Genomic DNA, 24888 nt, shown 5'->3' with positions numbered 1-24888 from the left:
TTACATTTCTGAGTACAGATTTTGCTTCTGTAAATACCTGTAACCTACGAGATTATATATACATGTGTGTAACTGTGAATGCATGTCTGTGTGTATGTAAATGTATGTATGTGTTCCCAACACAAAAGATGAAACATAGAAAAATAAATGTAAAAAAATAAACAGATTTATAGATTATTATTTTAATTAATTAATTTTATTTCATCTCTTCTCACATTTCATGATTATCTGAGCAGCTTAGGATGGGTACTGTGAAGTGAGTACCTCAATGTCACTGTCATTTACCAAGGAATATATATACACACACAAACTATATATATATATATATATATATATATATATATATATATAGGTGTGTTAAGTGTCAGAAGGCGGCGGTAAGGGGCAAGAAAATGTGTGACTGAAAGAAAGAAGAAAATGACAGTGACACTTAGAACAGCTCAGTAACTTAGACCTAGCCATCTGTCTTCACCCAAAATGTTCCTTTGATATAAAAGAAAGGAACTGGCAAAGAAAAAGAAGTAGAAAAAGTTAAGAAAGAAACTATCTGATCAGAGATTGCCTTAATGTTAGTTGGGTAGAAATGGGGCGATAAAATTGAATAGGGTATCACCAAAAACTTCCTACATGGGTGGTGTTTGGAGAATGAGAACTGACAACATAAGCACTCCATTTCCATTTACTACCCCCTCTACCAGCTGGGGAAGAGACAGAAAAACTGAGCTGTTCCATCACAATGAGACCAGACCAGGCATTATACATACATACATACATACATACATACATACATACATATATATATATATATATATATACATATATATATATATATAGCCAGCCACACCCTAAGAGCTACTTTCTTCACAACTGTTTAATCTGGGAACCTTCTGAGATGTACTGCTTTCAGGAGATTCTAAATTGGCTTTTGAAGAATCTCGTTTTTTATTAGAATTCTGAAAAAAAAAAAGAAGATAAAAAACAAACAAATAAATAATACTGTTAATATAAATATAACTCTTTACAATATTTCTAATGAAATACATTATGCTTAATTTAATTTGGAAAATAATCAAAATTTGGAAGAATTTAATAAAATAATGCACTCACTATCTCAAAGATTAATTTTTATTTTATAATCAGTTATAATTTAATAATAAAAATAAACAGTATTGGTGAAAAAGTAAAGACAAATAGTAATAATGCAGTAATTTGGGCTTATGAAAAAAATTATGTGAAGTCAATATGATATTGTATAATTTTCTGTTTGGGGGTTAAACTATGAATTTATGAAAATTGGTATGGAACAATTTAATATTACATACTTTTATCTTTTACTTGCTTCAGTCATCAGACTGCAGCCATGATGAGGCACTGCCTTAAAAAATTTTAGTTGAACAAATTGACCCCAGTACTTATATTTTTTTAAGCCTGGTACTTACTCTACAAGTCTCTTTTGCCAAACCACTATGTTACAGAGATATACCAACAACAATTGTCAAGCAATGGTAAAGGACAAAGACACACACACACACATATATATATATATATATATATATATATGATGGACCTCCTTCAGTTTCTGTCTACCAAATCCACTCACAAGGCTTTGGTCAGCCTGAGGCTAGTAGAAAGCACATGCCCAAGGTGCCATAGTGGGACTGAATCCAGAAGCATGTGGTTGGGAAGCACACTCTTTTACCATACAGCCATGCCAGTGCTAATTCAAATATATTTCAAGTAAAAGTTTGATGTACGATATAACCAAAGGTTAGCAACAAAAGAGTTCAACTGAGAATTTAAGGGTTTTTGTAGAAAATTTTTCATCAAATTTTTTCTTGTTTACAGAGCTGAGATGGTTTCTGTTGCTAAACATTCAACTGTAAAGGAGGAGCAGAGGCACAGCAATGACCATGAAATCAGTAGCCCAGTGATGATAAAAACAACTAGTTAAAAATTTGAAAAAGAGAGAACTCATCTTAGGTAAATTACTGAAAACATACAAGGTATTCAGTCTAAATTTGACAATTTTTTGTTTCCTTTAATCAAGAACAGCTGAATGTATTGGTGAAGAGTCAACAACATTCAAGAGCATAATTAAGATTAGTTGAGAAAAAAAGTTAAATGGAGAACTGGAAGCCATCAGAATATTATAAACAGTTACCCATATCACAAGACATGCTGGGTATCAAAATGTTGGCACCATGAACACTTAAAGAGCTGTAGGACGTGACATGGACTACTACAACAGTGACTATGAAGCCAAGGTCATTCTAACTGCATCTGCATGCAGGAATTCATCTCCACATCTTTGAACAGAGCCTCAGACTCAATTCAGACAGCTATGTGAAACTGGTGGAGACTGTGGTCAATCCCTAACTGGAGAGGATAGCTGCTGGAAGGCCATATGTGTGATATCAGGATTTGGCTCCTTGCCATAGTGCCAGAAAAAATCAGAGGGGGTTGTCAGAATTTTTACAACTTCACCAGTCCCAATTTCTGGCTCCCTTATTCCCCTGATGGTAGTCCCATGGATTACTGTGTGAGGGGTGTGGTTGAGAAAGACACCAACTACTCTCCCTGCAACACAAAGGCCAAGCTGGTGGCCAAAATGAAGGTGTTCAAAAGATTTTCCCAAGGAAATAGTGAGGAATGCATGTACCAAGTTCCAGAGCCTTCTTGAGGCCATGGTAGGAGCTATTATCTAACAGGCATAATCTAGATAATAATTTTTTGATTTTTTAAAAATACTTTTATCTTTGGGAGGAATACTGCATTTTTGTTTCCTTTTATGCCAATTGTCAAAATGTTTACAAGATATCTTCTGCCATAACTTTAAATGTTACAACTGAAACCATTCAAACCAAGTCACCATTGAAACTGTATTTAGTTGTTCAAATAGACATCTAGCCTCATTCTTGTTAACTTCTTATTCACTGAACCACATATAGTTATGAATTTTTAAAATTTCATTATTCTAATAAAAGCACAGCAAATAACATTATCAGTCATTATGTATACTACATAGTATATCCAAATAAAAATTAATTTTTAATTTTCATCCATTTTCTCATCATTAATCCAATATCTGTGAATATACCTGACCTTCTCAGTCAGGTCAACTACTAATTTGAACCTGGAATTTTGTCATTTCCAAAACTATCAAAGCAGTTAATGAATTTTATTTCATAGTGAAACAAAATGACACACAAAACAAAGAACATTCTTGAATATTATTCAATTCCTCAACTGAACACTGAGCTGCCATATATATTTATACCACATGTATAATGGGTAGTCTTAAGTTTTCCTAAGTCTTGCTTTAACTGCTCCTTGCAGGTAAAAATTATTTTAATTGTTGAAATATTAAAAAGATTGAGTGAGTGAAGTACCATTCCAGTGAATCAGTCAAAGAAAGTTGTTTAACAAAGTTACCAGATAAATTACCTTTTTGTCCCAATGTTGGTGTAAGTACCTCAGCAGAATATTAGTCTTTTCAGTAGTAATAACTGTAAACAAAAAATAGTTTACTATAAAATATTGCAATCATTTAATCATTGAACATTCACTGACTTTGTGATCTAAAAAATTACAATACTATACAACTAACACAAAGTGTATATATGAAAAACTAGAAAAGATTCTACACAACAACCACATCTTCCAACCAAATGAAGCATCTATATTCCCCACCATTCTTACATACAGTGGTCACTCAACTTGCTAAATCAGGATCATCATTTAACGTCTGTTGTACATGCCGGCATGGGTTGGATGGTTTCACCAGGGCTTGTAAACTGGAAGGCTGCACCAGACTCCAGCCTAATTTGGCATGGTTTTCTATGGCTGGATACCCTTCCTAACACCAACAACTCTGAGAGTGTAATGGGTGCTTTTGTGTGCCACTGGCACGGGTGCAATTTGCATGACGTGACTGCAATTTTGCTTGGTGTGATGGGTCTTCTTTTCAAGCATGACATAATGCCAAAGGTCTTGGTAATGAACAAGTGGGGGCTGAACATTGATCCGTGGTGAACCCCTACTCGTACCCTAAATTCTTCGCTGTAGTCACTGCCAACCCTCACCTTACTGGTAGCATTCCTGTACATGGCTTGTATAGCTTTCACCAACCACTCATCTATCCTTAGTTTCTGCATTGACCACCAGATGACAGTCAAATTTCTCTTATATTATACTCTACCCTCTTTAAGAAAGGTAGGACATATTACATAAATGTATTAAACAGGCAGTTGATAACTGTAGTGCCTTTGATCATAAGTCTATTTAATCATAGCTGACCTAGCTAAAAAACAACAATGCTGAGACCACATCTTGGACAAAATATTCTCTACATTAGGGGTCCCCAACCACCAGGCTGCAGACCAGTACCAGTCTGTGGATCATTTGCAACCTGGCTGCAAAAAATAATTAACTTGTTTAAAATTATATAATAGATAAATTGAATATTGGTCTTTAATTTAAAAAGATCTGTTTAAATATTCACTATTCATCTACTCAATACTATCTATCATAACTGTAAGTACATTTTATAATTAACTAGACTACCCGTGACCCGTTGGGTCACTGACGGTTCAGGTTATAAAACATTGAAGCTGAATCCAACATTGCATTGAAATGAAAGTTAATTTTATGATGATTCAGTTAAATATTTCAATTCGTTCATGTCATCATAGGTCTGGTTTACAAGTTCATATTTAAGGTTCTACTGATTATTTACAGCATCTAATATAAATAGAACTTCCGGGATTAACTTGAACTCCAGTAACAGCATTTATTTATGGTATATGCGCACACTTCTACAAAAATTCAAAAGGAATTGTTATATAACATAAACATAAAATTAATGGAAACAATTTTCGCTTTTCAGGGTTAAGTTACTTTCGGAGTATTTTCTCATTATGCACCATTTTGGCTATTTATAAAGGTACCCAAAAAACCACCTATCTTGGGAATCCGTGGTCTAATTTATGCAAAACTTGTTTTATTCCATTTGTATTCACATTCCAGGCGTACCTTACTCTCAGAGTATTTTTCCTTTATGCGCCGGTTTCACTGTATCAAATTACAAAGAAGCATGCACACAAACAAAACTGGAATAACTACAGCTTTGGAAATGTTATGGGTGGGGAACATCTTTTTATGAAAAAAAAAAAAGTTAAAAAAATTTTTTTGTACAACCCCCTCCCCTCTCATCATCCCACTCCAGACTGATTTTGGCTAATTTTTCTTGCACATCAAAACCATGGGAGAAGCCTTTTCAGTAAAAAAAAAATATATATTTAAAGAATTGTTAATATTTTCAGAGGAAAAAATCAGATTTAACCCTTTAGTATTTAAACCGGCCATATCCGGCCAAAAGTATTCTGCCTATTCTATGTTCAAACTGGCCAGATCTTGTCTCTCACACCAACCCTACAATATCGTTTTGAAAATCAACAGCTACCTCATTAAAATCTCATAGCTACAAGATAATGCATGATTAGTTCAAAACAATGTGGATAAAAAAGCATTAATTTTGGCAGAATAATGTGAACACTAAAGGGTTAAAGATTTGGCAGTTGTTTCTAGCACATCCAATGACAACCCTCCTTGTTTCTTTTTCACTCTTGAATGTATTGATGTTTCTCAATATTTTTCTCCCCATAAATACATTTATATGCTATGAAAAAAAAAAAAAATTTGAAAAATGACGACTTTTTGCAACTGCACCCCCTGCCCCCGCTTGTTTCTGTTTATAAATTAAAATATTGGAGCACCTGAGAAGGTCATTGCTGGCATTTATCCATAGTGGTATGTAAACAATAATTCATTTTAATAGTATACTTTTCTGTTAGAAAATGTCTTTTCTTACACGCATACATGACTTCGCTTGATTTAGGTCGGGGTGAAAATTAAAATTACAATTTTTTTTTTCCTGTTGCTTATATTCCATCAATGTTACATCATCATCATCATTTAAAGTCCGCTTTCCATGCTAGCATGGGTTGGACGATTTGACTGAGGACTGGTGAACCAGATGGCTACACCAGGCTCCAATCTGATTTGGCAGAGTTTCTACAGCTGGATGCCCTTCCTAATGCCAACCACTCCGAGAGTGTAATGGGTGCTTTTATATGCCCCCGACATGAAGGCCAGTCAGGCAGTACTGGCAACGGCCACGCTCAAAATGGTGTATTTTATGTCACACCTGCACAGGAGCCAGTCCAGCGGCACTGGCAACGATCTCGCTCGAATGTCTTTACACGTGCCACTGGCACAAGTTCCAGGAAGGCGACGCTGGGCACAGGTGCCATCACGATTTCGCTTTTGCTTGCCCCAACAGGTCTTCGCAAGCCGAGTTTCATGTCCAATGAAGGAGATGACGTTGGCATGGGTGCCAGTTCTCGAATTTAGTTCGATTTCCATAAAATGTGTTTAACGGAATAAAAATATTGAGAAAGCATCAATACATGTGAGAATGAAAACAGAGAGTGATTTGTGATGTGCTAGAAGCAACAGCCAAATCTCTCTTGAATCGTACATCTTTTCCTCTGAAAATATTTACAATTTTCTTTTTTTTTTGTTACCAAAAAAGCTCCTCTCATGGTATTTAAGTTTTAAAAAATTAACCAAAATCAGTCCAGAGTGGATGTTGAAGAATTTCAAAAATTTTCCCCCACAAATTTTTTTATAATCGTAATCGAAGCTGTTTGGAAAGTATTTTGTATCAAATTTCATTAAGAGATATCCATTTTCCTGAAAGTTATGCAGAGAAGAAGTCAGATCATGTGAATTTTCCTATCCCCTCAAAAAAATTCTTTCCCATAAATCCCTATATAGTCTGAATCCTCAGCATCTAAGCAGTATTTGTTGAAAGTTTTGCTAAAAAGTATCCATTTTTCTGGAAGTTATGAGACAATAATTTGGTGGGGTACACATCTGTAGTTATGCCAACAAAAAAACTATCCCGTATGTACAGTAAAGGGCAATAACTCCAGGTTTTACTGCTTAAATTTGTGGAAACAACCCCGCACCCAAAACGCGTATCTTGGGAACCTGTAGTCCGATTTACATGAAACTTGTTTTATTCCATTTGTAATCACATTTCAGGGGTACTTTACTTTCAGAGTATTTTCTCATTATGCACCAGTTTGGCTGTATTAAATGACAGACAAGCAAGCAATCAGAGAGTTTTAGTAGTATATAGATGTATATTTTACATCTACCCTTACTATTTATCATAACTATAAGTACATTTTACAATTAATATATATTTTTATCTATTAGTAATAATTTTCAACTAATTTTCTAATCGTAATTAATTTTCAGATTTTAAAGAATTTCAGTACAATGATCCAAAAGCAAATGTCATTGAATAATTACTTTGAAAAGGGAGAAAGACCCATCAATGAGACACTAGAAGGGTCGCAGAGTGCAAACAAAAAGAAAATACCAAGTGTCCTACATAAAATACGAGTTTATCACAACAGGTGATTCACATGCTCCACAACTATTCTGTATAATATGTGGTAACCAACTAGCTAATGAAGCCACGAAACCCTCAAAATTATTTCATCACAAGGAGAGCAAGCACTCTACATTAAAAGACAAGCCCCTGGAATTTTTTGAAAGCAAATATGTGAACATGAAGGACAGAAGCAATTATTAAAAACCACCACTTCAACAAATGTGTCTGCACTGAAAGCATCATTCTTAGTAGCTGACTGAATTGCTAAAGCCAAAAAACTTCACTATTGATGAAGAGTTAATTTTGCCTGCTACTAAGGACATTTGCAGTGAACTTTTCAGAGAGGAAGCAGCTAAAAAGGTTGCAAACGTTCCTCTTTCGACAAGCACCCATAACAAGGCAAATTAATGAAGTTGCAGAGGATGTCAAGGAACAGTTGTTAGAGAGGATTAGTAAGTTGCCGTGGTACACAATTCAGGTAGATGAATCTACTAGTGTTGACAAGGAAATATTGCTTGTTTTTGTGTGATATATTTTTCAGGAAGATGTGCACAAGGATTTGTAATGTGTATTGTTTTTGCCAACTGACACCACAGCTGCAGAACTATTCAAATCCGTGAACGATTACATATCAGGAAGACTTCATTGGTAATTTTGTGTCGATGTATGCACAGATAGAGTGGCTGCAAAGACTGGATGGCTTTCTGGTTTTACAACAAGGAAGTTGCTTCTGAATGAGTCTATGCACTGTGTCATTCATAGAGAAATGCTGGCAATGTGAGCTTAATAGTGTTTGGCAAAATGTGATTAAAGTTATAAACTACATTAAAGTACATGCTCTTAACTTGTGTTCACTTGGGCAGCTTTGTGAGATGATGGATGTAGAAAATAGAAGTCTTCTCATGTACACAGAAGTGAGATGTCTTTCTAAAGGCAGATTGTTAGCTACAGTTTTTGAGTTATGAGAGCCACTTCAGAGATTTCTTTTAGAAAAGCAAACCTCACTGGCAGCACATTTCAGTGACACTGAATGGATTGCAATACTTGCTTACCTGCTCAACAAACTAAATCTCTCATTTCAGAGGAAAATGACCAAAGTTTTCAAGTCAGCTAATAAGACTGCTGCATTCAAAGCCAAACTGGAATTATTGACATGTTTTACACTGTTGGCAGGGATTATGGAAGACTGAACCTGGGCCTTCATTTACTGAGCTGGTGCATGATCATCTGTCCCAGCTTTCAAAAGAGTTTGAGAATTACTTTCCAACCACGAAAGACCCTCGGACGAGGAAGGAATGGCTCTGCAATCCATTTGAGAACAAGCCAGGTGAATCAACTTTAACCCTGACAGAAGAAGATCGGCTGCTTGACACTGCAGATGAGGGTGGTCTTAAAAGTATATTTGAGATAACTTCAAACCTTCTTGTATTTTGGATTAAAGTCAAAATAGAATATCCTGACATCACCACAAAAGCCCTGAAAGCTATGCTTCTTTTTCCAACACCATATCTTTGTGAAGCGGGGTTTTCTGCAGTGACACTAACCAAAACAAAATTATGAAGTAGACTAGATATAAGGAACACACTTCGAGTGCCATTGTCTCCCATCACTCCCAAGTGGGAGTGATGAAAGCAACAAGTTCAGGGTTCCTACTGATTCTACATTATGGTGAGTTGATATTAATGTGATAATAGTGTAATAGGTATTCATTCAGGGAACCTAAGCTTGCAAGTGTGTGGTCAGGCTGGAGCTCAGATATGACAGTCAAAAGATTACATACGTTTTCTTTCCTTTAACAAATTGCTCTTTTTATTATTGCTCTCTTTATCAAAATGTACTTAAATTACACATATATGCCACTATTGGTCCACAGAAAGATTGTCCAGCGTGAGGCTGGTCCATGGAGTAATTCTTCATCTCGACAACAACATGCATGAAACAGAAGTACTTACTGTAATTGTTAAATCTCTAAAACAACACACATGAAAGGGTAATAACAAATTTAAGTAATTCCTCAATTGTTACTCCTGGAAAATTTTTAGCACTTGTCTCCTCTGAGCAAATTTATCAATGATCAAATACTTTCCAGTCATGATCATATCATTTTAAAAATATATCTAAGGCAACAAATGTCTCCTTTCCTTCACTAAAAAAGTAGGCTGACAACTGGAATTGATTTAGATGCTATTTCTAGAAACCTTTTCTTTTTAACCCTTCTAAATTCAGCACATTAAACAGGAAACCATATAGAAACACATGCAACACACAAAACCATATCTTAGATTGGCTCCGAATCTACGTAGTCATCAATGACGATCTGTAGCGCTAAAAAATATTTCTAAATCAATGAGATAGCTATGACTTGAAAACTTTGATCATAGATTTGCTCATACAGTTTTGAACAAGGGCTAAAAAAAGTGTTATGATAAGATGCTTCTGCATGTGTACGAGTGATATAACGATTCAGTATTGAAAAGATAAATTCTGCTGAAGCTTTTTATGCAGAAATACTTATTCTCCGCTCTAATAAACAAATGTTAATATGAACGACAAGGAAAGTATGTTTACACAAGACAGTTCAAAATTTAAACGAGATAATCACTGTTGTGTTTCTTAGAGTTAGTTGGTTAGAGTGTTGTTGTTGTCCATTGTCTTGGTGTTGTGGCAGTGCTCTCAGCTGCTGGCTTTCATTGGCAAGTGGCTAAAATGCACTAAATATATAGTGATGTCTTTCGAAGATTAAATTGTTATTTCATCTGGTTCCACAAGAAGTTTTGAATGGTCATATTTTTGATAACATCAGTAATATTTGAGTGAATCACAACCAACCGACTCCTCTCTCTCCCTCAGATATAGTGATCTGAGTTTGATTTCTAAAGTGCTCTTGCAATTGATAAATATTGCTACTACAAAGGTTTATAAATTTGCTCAGAAGAAACAAAATGCAAAATATATATATATACTAGCAGAAATACCCGGCGTTGCCAGGGTTAAAGAGAATAATGAAATCTAAAAACGCCGTCTAGACTACGCATCATCTTTATATATAGAGATGTATATACACACACGCACCCACACACACGTATATATATGTATATCAATATAAATATATGAAAGTCAATGAAGTTTCGTAAAAGAAGGTGATCATGTACATACTTTCTTGCTGTTGTGATTATAACACCTCATTGTAAACTATGTTCCTTGTTTTCCCTTGTGGAGCATATACAAATAGGTTTTTTGTTGCTGCCCACTCTTGAGCAGCCAACATACAGTTGTTCATGTGAGAAGCAGGGCTCTTCCAAGAGAAGACCAGCTACAGACAGTGTTTGACCCTGATATTTGTTTATGGACATGGCAAAAGTCACACGAAGGGGGAATTGTAGTCTTCTGAATGTAAAAGGAATGTCTGCTCCTGATGGAGTAAGAGGAATTCTTGGAATAAAGACGTCATCCCCTTTTGCACATCCAGAAAGAATGGTAGCCTCGATAACGTGTGACATCATTTTCTAAATAATGCTCATCTGTTATGTTCGGGTTAAAATTTCATCAACATCAAAAATATATGAATTTTCATGGGAGTTATGGCCGTTATGCAAAGAATATAATTTCCAAATTTCATAAAGATCCATTCAGTACTTTTGACTAATGTGTGTGTTTGTGTGCATGTGTATGTGTGTGTGATGGGTGTATATATGTATAGATCTATATATATACATATACGTGTACATCTATATGTATACATATACATCTCTCTCTCTCTCTCTGAAAGTATCTGTCATTACAGTATCGAAATGGTGTACATATACATCTCTCTCTCTGTCTCTTTCTTTCTCTCTTTCTCTCTCTGTGAAAGTATCTGTCACTACAGTATCGAAATGTGATTGTTTCAGTTAGTGGAATAGTTTCATTTTTAAAGTGAAAGTATTTGACATGAGTGTTTTTGTTTCACTTTTGACACGTAATACTTAAATAGTGGAGGAGATATTATGTTGCCGTGTGCTCGAACTCTGCAAGAAGTTAATAATTTTTTTTGACTAAAACACAACTGGAACCCTAAGTAAGGCATGTGTAAAATTTGAATGAAATTGGTTGCGTAGTTCTCGAGTTTTAGGGATTCACACAGACAGACAGACAGACATTCTCATTTTTATATATATAGATTATATATAGGGGAAGTAACTGAGGAATTACTTTAAGAAAATATAAATTTTGGTTAAAATGTGATGAGTTAATGATGGAGTAAAAGTAATTGAAATATCAAACAACTTTCTTTAGTACATTATTTACATTTGACGGATATTTGTCCTCATCTTGTTTGTTGTTAACACAACATTTCCACTGATATACTGTCCAGCCTTCATCGGGTGTCTTGGGAAAATTTCGAATCTGGGTTATTATTATTATTATTATTATTATTATTATTATTATTCAGCCCGCGCTCTTAATCACTACGGAATAATAATAATAACATCGAAAAATACCTTAGGAATGAGAACCCAGGTTCGAAATTTCCCCAAGACACCTGATGAAGGCTGGAGGGTATATCAGCTGAAATGTTGTGTTAACAACAAGCAAGATGAGGACAAATATCCGTTAAATGTATATAATGTACATAATTCCTCATCTCTTAAATATAGAACTGAATTTTCTTTAGGTAAAGTAATTTATGATTGCTGCCTTCCCCTTCAACTTTTGATCTTTTTGGGGAATATGTTTGTTAATTTTTCAAATAAAAATCTATATATTTGAAAACTAAGACATCAGCCTCTCAAGAAAATCTTTCCAGTGCATTCTACATGTTAGTGGAATATCACTTAGACAAATGGAGAAGTTTAAGTAGCTCAGGACTGTATTCATGAGTGAGGGGAATCAGGAGGCCAAATTGGATGCTAGAATTGCAGGTACTGGTATAGTAATATGCCAGCTCCCACAGTCAATCCTCAGAAGAGGAGAGGTTGGTAAAAAAAGGTAATGCTCATGAATATTGGGCAATGAGTGAAAGAGCAGCATCACTAATACAAGCAACCAAAATGGAGTCCCTCTGCAAGATCTCTGAAGTAACATTACTTGACAGGGTGCATAGCTTGGAGATCAGGGAGTCTCTCTAGTTTGAGCTGCTACCTCTCTGCACTAAGAAGTCACAGCTTCAATATTATGGACATGTGATTAAAATGTCACAGGAAAGAACTGCAAGAAATTCTTCAAGCCAAGCCAGTTGGCAGGATGCCTAGGGGTAGACCAAGAATGAAATGAAATCCATAGATCCAGCTGGCCATACTTGGGAATCCAACTAGAAAGTGTAACGATGGTTGCTTCTGACAGGACACTATGCCTAAGGAATCTACCCCCAATAACCCTTCCAGGAATAGTTGGCAGGAAAAAATAGATGAGTGGATGGATGTTTTCAAAATGTATAGTCAAAATTGAAAACAGCTTGGATGGTTACACAGTCAAGAAATAACCAACCTTAGGGTTCAGGGTTCTATTATACTGATCAGCAGATTGATGCTAACATAGAAGACACATATCTCTGAAGTCAAACAATTCCTTGTAATTGAAATTGGCAAAAGGAAACTGTATGGAAGCCCATCATATGAAGAGAAAATACAAGATATCAATTGTGTACTATGATAGAGACTCATTATCAGAATTGTAATCGACCAGTGATTTGTTGTCTACTGTAAACCTGTAAAACAATGTTGCTTCACCATTTGTGATATATAATAAATTTATGGAGACTGACTTCTCTAACATTAGGACATAGGAACAACTGTGAGGGAAAACCATTTCTAGGAATTTTTTTTCGCTTTTATTTTCAGCATCAGTTTTGAATTTATTTAGAAATATTTTAGTTAATACTGAGGTTGGTTATGTTCTAAGCAGAAACAACAGTCCTGCGGAGAAGAGCTGAATTAAATTCTTCAATAATGCCAAAATAAAGAGTTACCTCTCCCAGGTTAGTATTCTCTGCCCAGTAAGATCTACTAAACATCAGCCCTATGGATCTATGTCATTCAGAAATGACTTCTCCCATCTTATTTATTGCAAATAGTTGACAAGGGGTTTTTGATGATACCTTAATAAGAAATTAAAAGGCAAAAACTTTCAACAAGATAAAGATGTTAAAAAACCTCAAAGCTTTATAAAGGTATAGCTTAGTGGTTCCCAACTCTTTTATTTAAATGAATTTTCCCACAGACCCCTTTTAATATGCTTATCCTTCTGTGTATGTATGTATATATATATATATATATATATATATATATCATATATATATATATATCATATATATATATATATCATTCGCCATGATAGATTGCTAGCCACTACACATTCTTTTTTTCTCTCCTTGTTTCTTTGTGTGTTCCTTTCTGTGGAAGAGCGTAGGCTCGAAACGTTAAAGATTTTTCACTTCCTGTGCATTACACTAATACATCTGTTTTATTTTTGTGAATTCTCCCTGTATATACACACACACACACACATATATATATGTATATATGAAATTTTGAATTTAGCTGACAGACCATCAAGAGTCTGTGGACTCCAGATTGGGAACTACTGGTATAGCTTGTGGAAATATTCCTTAACAAAAATCAGTCACTTTTTCTTTCTTTCCTTACACACATAACACACTATAATAATACCTTGTTCATATGGATGGTCTTTGGTTGAAATATAAACAGCAGGCCGCCGTACCTGTGAAGAAAGCATAGAGAATATAAAATTAGTCACTAATTGAATGATATTAATTAACCAACAATGGAGGATATTAATTAATCAACAATGGAATATATTTCTAGGTTAGGAAAATGATTAAGTAAAGTGTTCAATGGAAGGTTTACACTGGAGTGAAACCTGGTTTGATGTTTCATTGATGTCAACATAGAAATTAATGGCATTGGGGTGGAGCTGTTACATGGAAAGAATTTCAACATAATAAAGATTAAACATGTTGGAAGGGTGAGGAATGGGATTAGGATTGATACCTAAAAATACAGTATGCCTTCAATCAGTTCAACTGTGATTATCTTGTCCAGCTAATCCAAATTCTTGTTATAAAGGCACATCTCAATTTATAGACACCAAATCATCAAGGTTTAACACAAGTTGACCCTCTGGCTATCTTTAACAGTGTCCTAAACTTCCAGCTAAGAATAATTCCTTTCTTCCATTATTCTCATTGGAATTTTCCCTCCATCCTTTAATAAAAAAAATAAACAAATAATCAACAGTATGACTGAAAATTGAAGCAGTTTTCAAAAATCAACTAAGCCATACTTTTACAAAACATCTTCAAATGAATGACAAAACAATTATAAAAGAACAGCCATAAGAGAGAGAGAGAGAGAGAGAGAGTGCATGCGTGCGCACGCACAAACAGACAGACAGACACAGGAATGACTGATAAGTTTGCTTCCTAATTACATAGTTCCAGGTTCAATCCCACTGAATAACATCTTGAGCAAGTGTCTTCAACTAGAGCCCCAGGCTGGTCAGAACTTTGTGAGTGCATTTGGTAGATGGATGGAAACTGAAAGAAGACTGTCATGTATGTCTGCGTGTGTTACTGTCTTCTTGCCTTGAAATCATGACAGTTGTAAACAAGTGTCACAGTCATGCAAGTAGTGTCCTTCATTTCCAGTTTTCCATGAAAATATGTCTGGACATAGAGAAGTATCACCTTGCTTGAAAACAGGTGGGAGTTGGTGACAAGAAGAGTATCTAGCCATAGAAAATTTGCACCAACAAATTCAATCTGACACATGCAAGCATGGAAAAGTGCTCATGAAAATGATGAAGGGTTCACTTAGTTTCACTGGGTATTTCAAAAATTCTACTGGTCTCAATCTGGAATAAAGTCTCTAGACCACAAACTTAGGTGGATGGAGTGAACATTTAACATTAAATATTCTTCTCAACCTAGTCAGATAAGGCCTGCTGAAAATTTTATATTTGGGGCTAGATCAATAGCAGAAATGATGAAAGAATGACAAATTTATATCTATGAAAACTAGGATTACACATCAGATTTCAGTCTTTATTTGTACTAAAAGTTAACAAAACCATTAATCAATAGTTGAAGGGTTTGGTGTATGTATATTTACACTGGCCACTATCTATATATACATATGAACCATAACTGAACAATATTAATATGTATATATGCACTATATTTGTATAAAAACTTTACAATATGGTCTTGTAGGATCTGGACATTGGTTTAGAGCTCATCTTCAACAAATTATAGGTTATATGAATATATTGATGAGGAGTATACAGTATATCAATTATGTGTATACAACATATATATGAATACAAGATGGCAGCAGGGTGTATGACCTGGCAGATCCAACAAAGCTATAAAGATGTTAAATCAACAGAAAAACTGTCTTGCTGAGACAGAAAAGCAGTCTATTCACCAGAGGTTGGAAGACAGCTAAATTGAAAGTGGGTTGGCATCATTTGTAAGCTAAAAGAACACAAGGAAAAGAGACTTGGTATCCTGTTGATCATTTAGTCTGTTCCACAGTAGCAGAGTGAAATCTGTGTGACCTGAAGTTAAGAATCTCAGGTGCTCATAGGCCACCAAGGAATCAGATAACAAACCTTGCTATATGTACCTACAAATTCAGCAAAGCATACTGGCTTCATTTCTTTCAAGCCTACATATTTCCTTGACTTTCACAGCCCATGTTTCACTGCTGTGTACGATAGCTGTTCAAACACAGACAGCATTCAATCTGCTTTCACTCCGAGAGGCCCTTTGTTGCCAGTAGAGGTAGGAGCTTTCTGAACTTTGCCCAGCCTATTCTCATAGCTATGCTCTTGTAGCATCCACCTCCGCTACTAACTTGGTCACCTATATAACAAAAGCTATCTACTACCTTGAGCTTACCCACCTGGCAGTTGATAGAGTCTATTTTCTGTACATTTATGGTGTTTATTGTACCTGTGCATCTTCCACACACAAAAGCTATTTTCGCTGTTAACCTTCCTCTGATACGGCTGCACTTCTTATGTGTTCAAAGCTTACACTGGGTACATTTTATGGAGTTTCGACTCACACCTTTCTACAGATTGAGCAGGGCCATCTACCTGAGGGGATTTGTAGGTTGTCTGCCTTCCTACTTACTAAAACTTCGGTTTTTGCTAGGTTAACTCTAAGGCCCTTTGATTCTAGACCTTACTTCCATACCTGAAACTTTTCTAGTTCTGGTAGTGATTCAACTATAAAAACAAGGTCATCAGCATAGAGGAGCTCTCAGGGGTAGCCTGTCTTAAAATCCTCTGTTATTGCTTGGAGGACTATGATGAACAAATGGGGGCTGAGCACCAATCCTTGATGAACCCTTACTTGTACCCTGAATTCTTTGCTGTACTCACTGCCAACCCTCACCTTACTGATAGTGTAGCTGTACACGGTTTGTACAACTCTCACCAACCACTCATCTATCTGTAGTTTCCACATTGACCACCAGATAAGGGATCGGAGGACTCAGTCAAAGGCTTTCTCCGTATCAATGAAAGCCAAGTACAAAGGTTTATCTTTAGCTATGTATTTCTCTATAAGCATTTCCCCTCACACTCACGAAACAGCTCTCAATTCCCACTGTACCATTTATATTCTCCACACTGTACTTTGTGGGTATGTTCCACTGCACCTCCAACACTTATCCCACTCTCTCTCTCTTCCTTTCTTTTCATTTCCTACTAGCGTAGCCAAGTATCTCCTCTATAGTAAGACACCTATCTATTCCTCCATTTTACTTCAACCTTTCAACTGATACAAAGCCACCTCCCTCAATATCACTAGCTCTCCCAACTGAAGGGTCTTTGTCTTGCAAGTTACTTGGTGAACCCACTGATGTTGGTGCCACATAAAAAAGCACTCAGTATACTCAGTGGTTTGTATTCATCAGCATCTGCCTATCCTATTTTCTGGTGAGAACATAGTTAATGTGGCTTTTGTGTCCACCAGATTCATAAGTGATCAAGTGACTCAGATTTTCTGAAGTTAGTGTGGCAGATCAACAAGTCATTAGCATCACAAAACTCCAGCACCCTTGTTTCTTCCTCATTTCTAGAACCAAGCCATACCCTCCTTATAACCATGAAATCCATTGGAGTACTGCCCAAAAAGTCCATTAAAATAACAAGCTACAATAATAAAGTCTTAGTCATCCATCATTGAGATAATCTTTAGAAGGGATTCATAGAAGATCTTTCAGTTCATCCACCAGTCGAGCCTATGAGGCATATACTGAGATAAATGTTACTGTTGTATAATCTAATCTTCGCATCACAATCATATCACACACTCTGACTACCTCAGTTACTTTATCTACCCATTTTCCTGCTAAGCATATCTCTATACACACATCCTCACGCCTTCACTGCTACTTATCCAGAATAGTATACAACTCTGCTTTCTGTCCAAGGAGTCTAGCAGAGACTCCTCTCTTGTATCCAGCACACATCTACATGCCAGCACTCCAACATTTCAACAATTTCACTTGACCAGCCTTTAACTGTGCCAACATTGAACATGGCAGCTCTGTGGAAGTAGACTTCTGAAGAGTGATGGGGTATATGTGATATTAGTTTAAATTTCTGAAAAGATATTTTCTAAGCACCTGTGACCAGATAATGAATCTTTCAACATATCTTATGAAAACATTTATTTTTCAATGATTTACACATTTCCCTCATTCCTGCCAAGAGCATCAATGGTACCATAGCCATCTATATATAAACACACAAGCATACATTCATACATGCATTTCCTACATAGACATGTAGATATACAGGGATATTACACATGCGTTTCACACATATGCACAACATATCTAGATATGAGCACAAATATATATAAATGGGCACAGCCATCATTGAGGAGGTGGTGAGTAAAAGGGGATAAAATGACAACTTATAACTGTCCTAATAATGTGATTTGTAATCATCCAATGCTAAATGAAGACTTCAAGAATATCTAAACAGTTATCAAGTAAAATGGCAATCTCCATAAAATAGTAAACAAAAAACTATTTTACACTACATACAACAACTAAACAACACAAACTACCACCATTTGCTAAGGCTGAGGGTTAGAGTAAAGCTACTGAAATTACATATTAAGGAAAGAAAATAAGAACTTAACTTAAGGGTTCTTTTTACACATCCTGCCAACATAAAATGACATCAATTTATCTAAATATATATGTGTATATGTCTGAACCCCACAACTGCTTGACAACTATGTTGGTTTGTTTATGCACCCCTAACTTTGGGATCAACCTGTTCAACTAGACATTTTAAGGAGGTGCTCCAACATGGCAACAGTTCAATGACTGAAACAAGAAAAGTCTATCTCTAGATGGGATTGCTGGGACCTTTGAAACAGTGCAGGGACGTCCAGTTTGGGGGCAGGTATAGCTTACAATGCCAAAATTTGGTGTCAACCTCTCCAGGATCTTCCATATGTGTATCACTGCCTATCTTGCCTGTCTTCACTTTAGGGAGTAGAGTTATAACTCTTTCAGTCTCTTCCAGTAGTTCAGCTGTTTTATTGAAATAATCTTCCTGATGTAGCAATACTGAACTGCATCAGTTTGACACTGTAGGTTGACTACAGGTGAAAACAGTAATCCAAATGGCTGAGGTAAAATATCCTCCAACAGAATCAACATAGTTTCCTGGTCCATTGTGCTGAAAGCTCTCAGAATCCGTCCAGCAAATTGCCTACACATTGCCACCATCTTATTGATATGCATGTGAAATAAGGCATTGCTATTCACATCAATCCCCAGATCAAGCACATATTGCAGCATATTAGTGCAAGTTGGCTGATAGTGGAGAGCTTGCAATTTTCCTGCATTAAACTGCATGTTGTTTTTTTTCACCCCATTTATATATGGCAGCCTGGTTTTTCTGGAGAAGATTAGCATTGACTGCTTGTACTACTTTTGTGTAATCGGCAAAGCTAGATGGCATCCCATAAAAGCCACCACAAACAGTAGTGTCCCCAAGATAGTTCCCTGAGGTACTCTGCTCGCAATCATTGTCTCTTTGATGAGGGCCCCATTGGTTCCCCATTGGCTGCCACAACTTGGCTTGTCTTTTGAGCAGTCATGTAACCAGTCACCAAGTTTTCCAACAATGCTGAGTCTCCATAAGGTGTGATATCATCTCGTAATCAACCTTATCAAAGGCCTTTTCAGAATTGAGATATATCACAATCAAATATTAGCGATTCATTAGTTGTTTCAACACCCAGTCATAATACTGCAGGAGGTGTGTAAGGCAGCAGCTTCTTGAGCAGAAGCCATGCTGGGAGTCAGGGTGCAACTCATAAGCTTCCTCCTGAGAATGAATTCCATGATTTTGCTGACATGTGAGGTTAGAGACAGGCCAAAATATACACATATATACATACATACAAACATATATATATATATATATATATATATATATATATATATATATACTTTTTTACTCTTTTACTTGTTTCAGTCTTTTGACTGTGGCCATGCTGGAGCACCGCCTTTAGTCGAGCAAATCGACCCCAGGACTTATTCTTTACAAGCCTAGTACTTATTCTATCGGTCTCTATTGCCGAACCGCTAAGTTACGGGGACATAAACACACCAGCATCGGTTGTCAAGCGATGTTGGGGGGACAAACACGGACACACAAACACATACATATATATATATATATATATACATATATACGACGGGCTTCTTTCAGTTTCCATCTACCAAATCCACTCAGAAGGCATTGGTCGGCCCGAGGCTATAGTAGAAGACACTTACCCAAGATGCCACGCAGTGGGACTGAACCCGAGACCATGTGGTTGGTAAGCAAGCTACTTACCACACAGCCACTCCTACGCCTATATATATATATATATATATATATATACACACACACACACACACACACACACACACATATATACACACACACACACATGTAGGCATGGGTAGAAACTCCATATGATGTACCCAGTGCAAGCTATGGACACATAAAAGGTGCAGCAATATGAAAGGAAGGTTAACCAGGAACATAGTTTTTGTGTGTGGCAGATGCACAGCAGTAATAAACACTGAAGATGTATACAAAACAGATTCTATCACATGCCGGGGGAAAAACTAGAAGTAGTTGATAGCTTCTGCTATCTAGGCAACCAAGTCTGCAGTGGGGGTGGTTGCTTTGAGAGTGTAGTGGCTAGAATAAGAATAGTTTGGACAAAGTTCAGGGAACTCCTACCTCAGCTGGCAACTAAGGGTCTCTCACTCAGGATGAAAGGTAGACTATATGATGTAGGTGTGCAAACTGCCATGCTACACAGCAGTGAAACATGGGCCATGAGTGCTGAGGACACGCGTAGGCTTGAAAGAAATGAAGCTAGTATGATCCACTGGATGTGTAATGTCAGTGTGCATACACAACAGAGTGTAAGCGCCCTCAGAGAAAAGTTGGACATAAGATGCATCAGATGTGGTGTGCAAGAGAGATGACTGCGCTGGTACGGTCATGTGTTACATATGGATGAGGACAGCTGTGTGAGGAGGTGCCAGGCCCTAACTGTGGAAGCAACCGGTGGAAGAGGTAGACACAGGAAGACATGGGATGAGGTGGTGAAGCATGACCTTCGAACATTGAGTCTCACAGAGGCAATGACAGGAGACTGAGACCTTTGGAGATATGCTGTGATTCAGAAAACCCGGCAACTAAAGTGAGATTGCAGCCATGGCTGATGCCAGTGTTGCATGTCAGGCAATATGTTATGCTTGAGAAGACATGTTGAGTCAAATAAAACCAAAATCGTAGTTGTGGCCAGAGCACCCTGACTGGCTCCCGTTCTGGTGGCACATAAAATGCATTATCTGAATGTGGTCGATGCCAGTGTCCTCTGACTGGCTCCCGTGCCGGTGGCACGTAAAAAGCACCATGCTGATGTTGCTAATACCAGTACCCCGAGTACCTCCCATGCTGGTGGCATGTAAAAAAGAACTATCCGAACGTGATCAATGCCAGGCCCATCTAACTGGCTCCTCTGCTGGTGAAACATAAAAAGTAATCTGGGAGTAGTTGGCGTTACAAAGGGCATCCAGCTGTAGAATCATTGCTAGATCAGATTGGAACCTGGTGCAGCCGCTGGTTCTCCAGATGAAAGTCAAACCATGCAACCTATGCTAGCTTGGAAAACGGACGTCAAACGATGATGATGTTGATATATATATATACACACACACACATATATACATACACACACACATATATACATATATATACACACACACACATATATATCATCATCATCATTATCGTTTAACGTCCGCTTTCCATGCTAGCATGGGTTGGACGATTTGACTGAGGACTGGTGAAACCCGATGGCTACTGTATTGTTTTGAGACAGATTTTAGGGATAGTAGAAGAAGGAGGAAGAAAAGAAGAAAGGAAGAAGAAAGAAAAAATAAAGAATAATGAATAGAAAATATAAAGAAAACAAAAAATGTCTTCCTGTTTTTTCTTTTGCTTTTAGTTCTTTCATTTTATATTCTTTGTCCTTTCTTTTTATAGACTTTGGGTCCCTTTTAGAATATATTCCTGTCATACATTCATTTATTTATTTTTTGTAAGGCGTAGTTCTGCATGAGAGTATATTAGTATAATCTTTGTAAATTTGAAAAATTGAATTAGTAAAATCAATTTAGTAAAAATAACTATATATATCATATCAAACATATATACATATATATACATACAAAACGTATTCCTTGTTTTTCTTTTTTCTCTTTCAAACATTTAACTTTGGGGAAAATTTTTTTATGAAGAGTAGTTCCATTGCCTTTCGGTATTGTGGATTGTCCCGTGTACATTTATAAAAGGGAAAGATTTTGAACTTTCCGTCTCCGCATATTTCCAGATGTTTACTTAATGGAATCATTCTTAGTTCTTCTTGGCGGATATGTTGCCTGTGAATTCTTGCACGTTGACAAAGTGAGTTATTCGTTTCGCCAATGTAATTTTCTTTACAGTTTGGACAGGTGATGCAGTATATGAGATTTTGTGTTTTGCAGTTCATATCTGCATTTATTTTAAAAATAGATCCGTTCTTGAATTTTATGTGGGAACCACTTTCTATGTATTTGTAGTTGTTGGTATTGTTACACGTTCCACATATCCTATCACCACATTCTTTTACTATGAATTTTGGTTTAGTCTCTGATCTGAATTCTGCCCTTGTCAGGTGTTTTTTAAGGTTTTTTGGTTGGCGTCTGCTATTCCGTAAGGTGTTTTTTTTCAATCAGAGTTTTCATCTTAGGGCTTTGAAGGAGTATAGGCAGGTTCGATTTTATGACGTGGAATATGTTAGTTATTCCAGGACTGTATGTGTTAATGAACGGAATCGTGTTTTCATTAACTTTTTCCTTTGGTGTCCGTAGTTGGGTGATATTCAGTTCCATCGCCCTTTTAATTCTTTCATTAATTAGGCCTAAGGGGTATTTTTGTAGAGTAAGGAAGCCTTTCAGTTCGTTGAGCCTGGTTTCACGCGTTTTAGGGTCACTTACTATAGCACAGATGTGTCTGGCCATGCTGTATGGGATGTTTCTTTTGATGTGTGATGGGTGACAAGAATAGAAGTTTAAATATTGGTGTGTATCGGTTTTTTTGTAAAATATGTCTGTTGTGACTGTGCAGTTTTGTATTTTTATGTGGATATCCAGGAATGGTAGTTCATTGCAACTGGATTCTGTTGAGAATTTGATGGAAGGGTGAAGTGCGTTTAGTATATTGTTAAATACATTTAGATCTTCAGTCGATTTTTCCCCAAAAATGAAACAATCATCCAGGAAGCGTTTCCATTTCTTAATGATATGTTGTTTGTATTCTTGGTCAAAAGTTTTTTCCACTTCCTCATAGAGCTTTTCTTCTAAGTATCCCATAACTAAGTTTGCATATGAGGGGGGGGGGGGGGGCGACGACGACGACAACAACAACAACAACAACAAAAGCTATAAAACAAATGAAATCCAAACTGAAACTGGAGCTGCAATGGACCATGATAAAACGATGGCAAGAAAAGCCCCTACATGGTAAATACTGGGCTAAACTAAACGCAAAAGAAATAGACAGAGAAAAATCCCAGCAATGGTTGAGAAGCTCAGGACTCAAAGCAGAGACTGAAGGATTTTTAATTGCTGCACAAGACCAAAGCCTTCCCACCAGAAATTACCAAAAACATATAATGAAAAGAAACATAACAAGTAACTGCAGAATATGTGGAGATAGACAAGAAACAATAAATCATATTATTTCTGGCTGCCCAGTCCTGGCTAAGAAGGAATATATTCACAGACACGACAGGGCTGGGACCTATATACACTGGAAGCTATGCCAACACTATGGAATAACAACAGAAAAAAGATGGTATAAACACATGCCAGAAAAGGTCACAGAAAACGAGAAAGCAACCATACTCTGGGATATGCCAATACACACAGATAGAGAAATTAAGGCCAATAGACCAGATATAGTTGTCAAAGATCATGAAGGAAAAAAAATGCTTTCTAACTGTAAAAGCACCCACTACACTCTCTGAGTGGTTGGCGTTAGGAAGGGCATCCAGCTGTAGAAACTCTGCCAAATCAGATTGGAGGCTGGTGTTGCCATCCCGTTTCACCAGTCCTCAGTCAAATCGTCCAACCAATGCTAGCATGGAAAGCGGACGTTAAATGATGATGATGATGATGATGATGATATATATGTATACATATACATGTAAATATATATATATATATATATATATATATATATATATGTATATATATATACATGCATACATATATACATGTAAATATAAACACCTATATATAAATCCAAGAAAGTTAGCGGTTGTGAATCCAACCCACTAAGTGATAATATCTATCCAATATACTGCCAGAAGAATACCCAATTATTATAACACTAGTGTTTTTTCTTTGTATTACAAAGTGCAATAAATGGGTGCAGGTAAAAAGATATTTTTCAATTAATTTATGTAGCAATAAGAAAATGGAAAGGAATAGGTGGTATTCATCAACTTGCAGACATTGTATTGTGTCAGTTTACTTGTTTATTTGTTTACTAAAAGGACATATAGTGACAGAAAATGGGATAATGACTTACAGCTGTGTCAGTCTAGAAGTGACATGCCTCATTCTATCTATATAACTCCAGTGGGCTGAAGTAATTAATAAATGAAACAGAGGTACATGGATGGTTCTCTAGGTCTCTTCAGAGATTTTATAAAGTTCATAAGGTTAATTTAAAATATTCAAATATAAAAATATAAAAACCGTAAAAACTCACATATATATGCATACTTCAACATATACATAGATATGCATAAATAAACAATATACATAACTACA

General features: G+C 36.4%; 1 protein-coding gene across 1 annotated transcript in view; it reads right to left on the bottom strand.

Annotated features, from left to right (window-relative positions):
- Positions 1–701: 701 nt before the first annotated feature.
- The window catches only part of LOC128248590 (DET1- and DDB1-associated protein 1-like), a 53889-nt gene continuing 29702 nt past the window's right edge, over positions 702–24888 (bottom strand). Inside the window, exons 3-5 of the mRNA XM_052970194.2 lie at positions 14113–14164; positions 3445–3506; positions 702–953 (exon numbers count right to left, since the gene is read on the bottom strand). Coding sequence (XP_052826154.1) covers positions 846–953; positions 3445–3506; positions 14113–14164 — 222 coding nt within the window. The 3' untranslated portion in view covers positions 702–845. The remainder of the gene's footprint in view (positions 954–3444; positions 3507–14112; positions 14165–24888) is intronic.

Source organism: Octopus bimaculoides, chromosome 8, assembly GCF_046866305.1.
Source record: "Octopus bimaculoides isolate indiv1 chromosome 8, ASM4686630v1, whole genome shotgun sequence".
In the NCBI taxonomy this organism is placed as follows: Eukaryota; Metazoa; Mollusca; class Cephalopoda; order Octopoda; family Octopodidae; genus Octopus; species Octopus bimaculoides.
The sequence above is the reverse complement of the archived record's forward strand: the minus strand, read 5'-3'. Positions and strand labels throughout refer to the sequence as shown.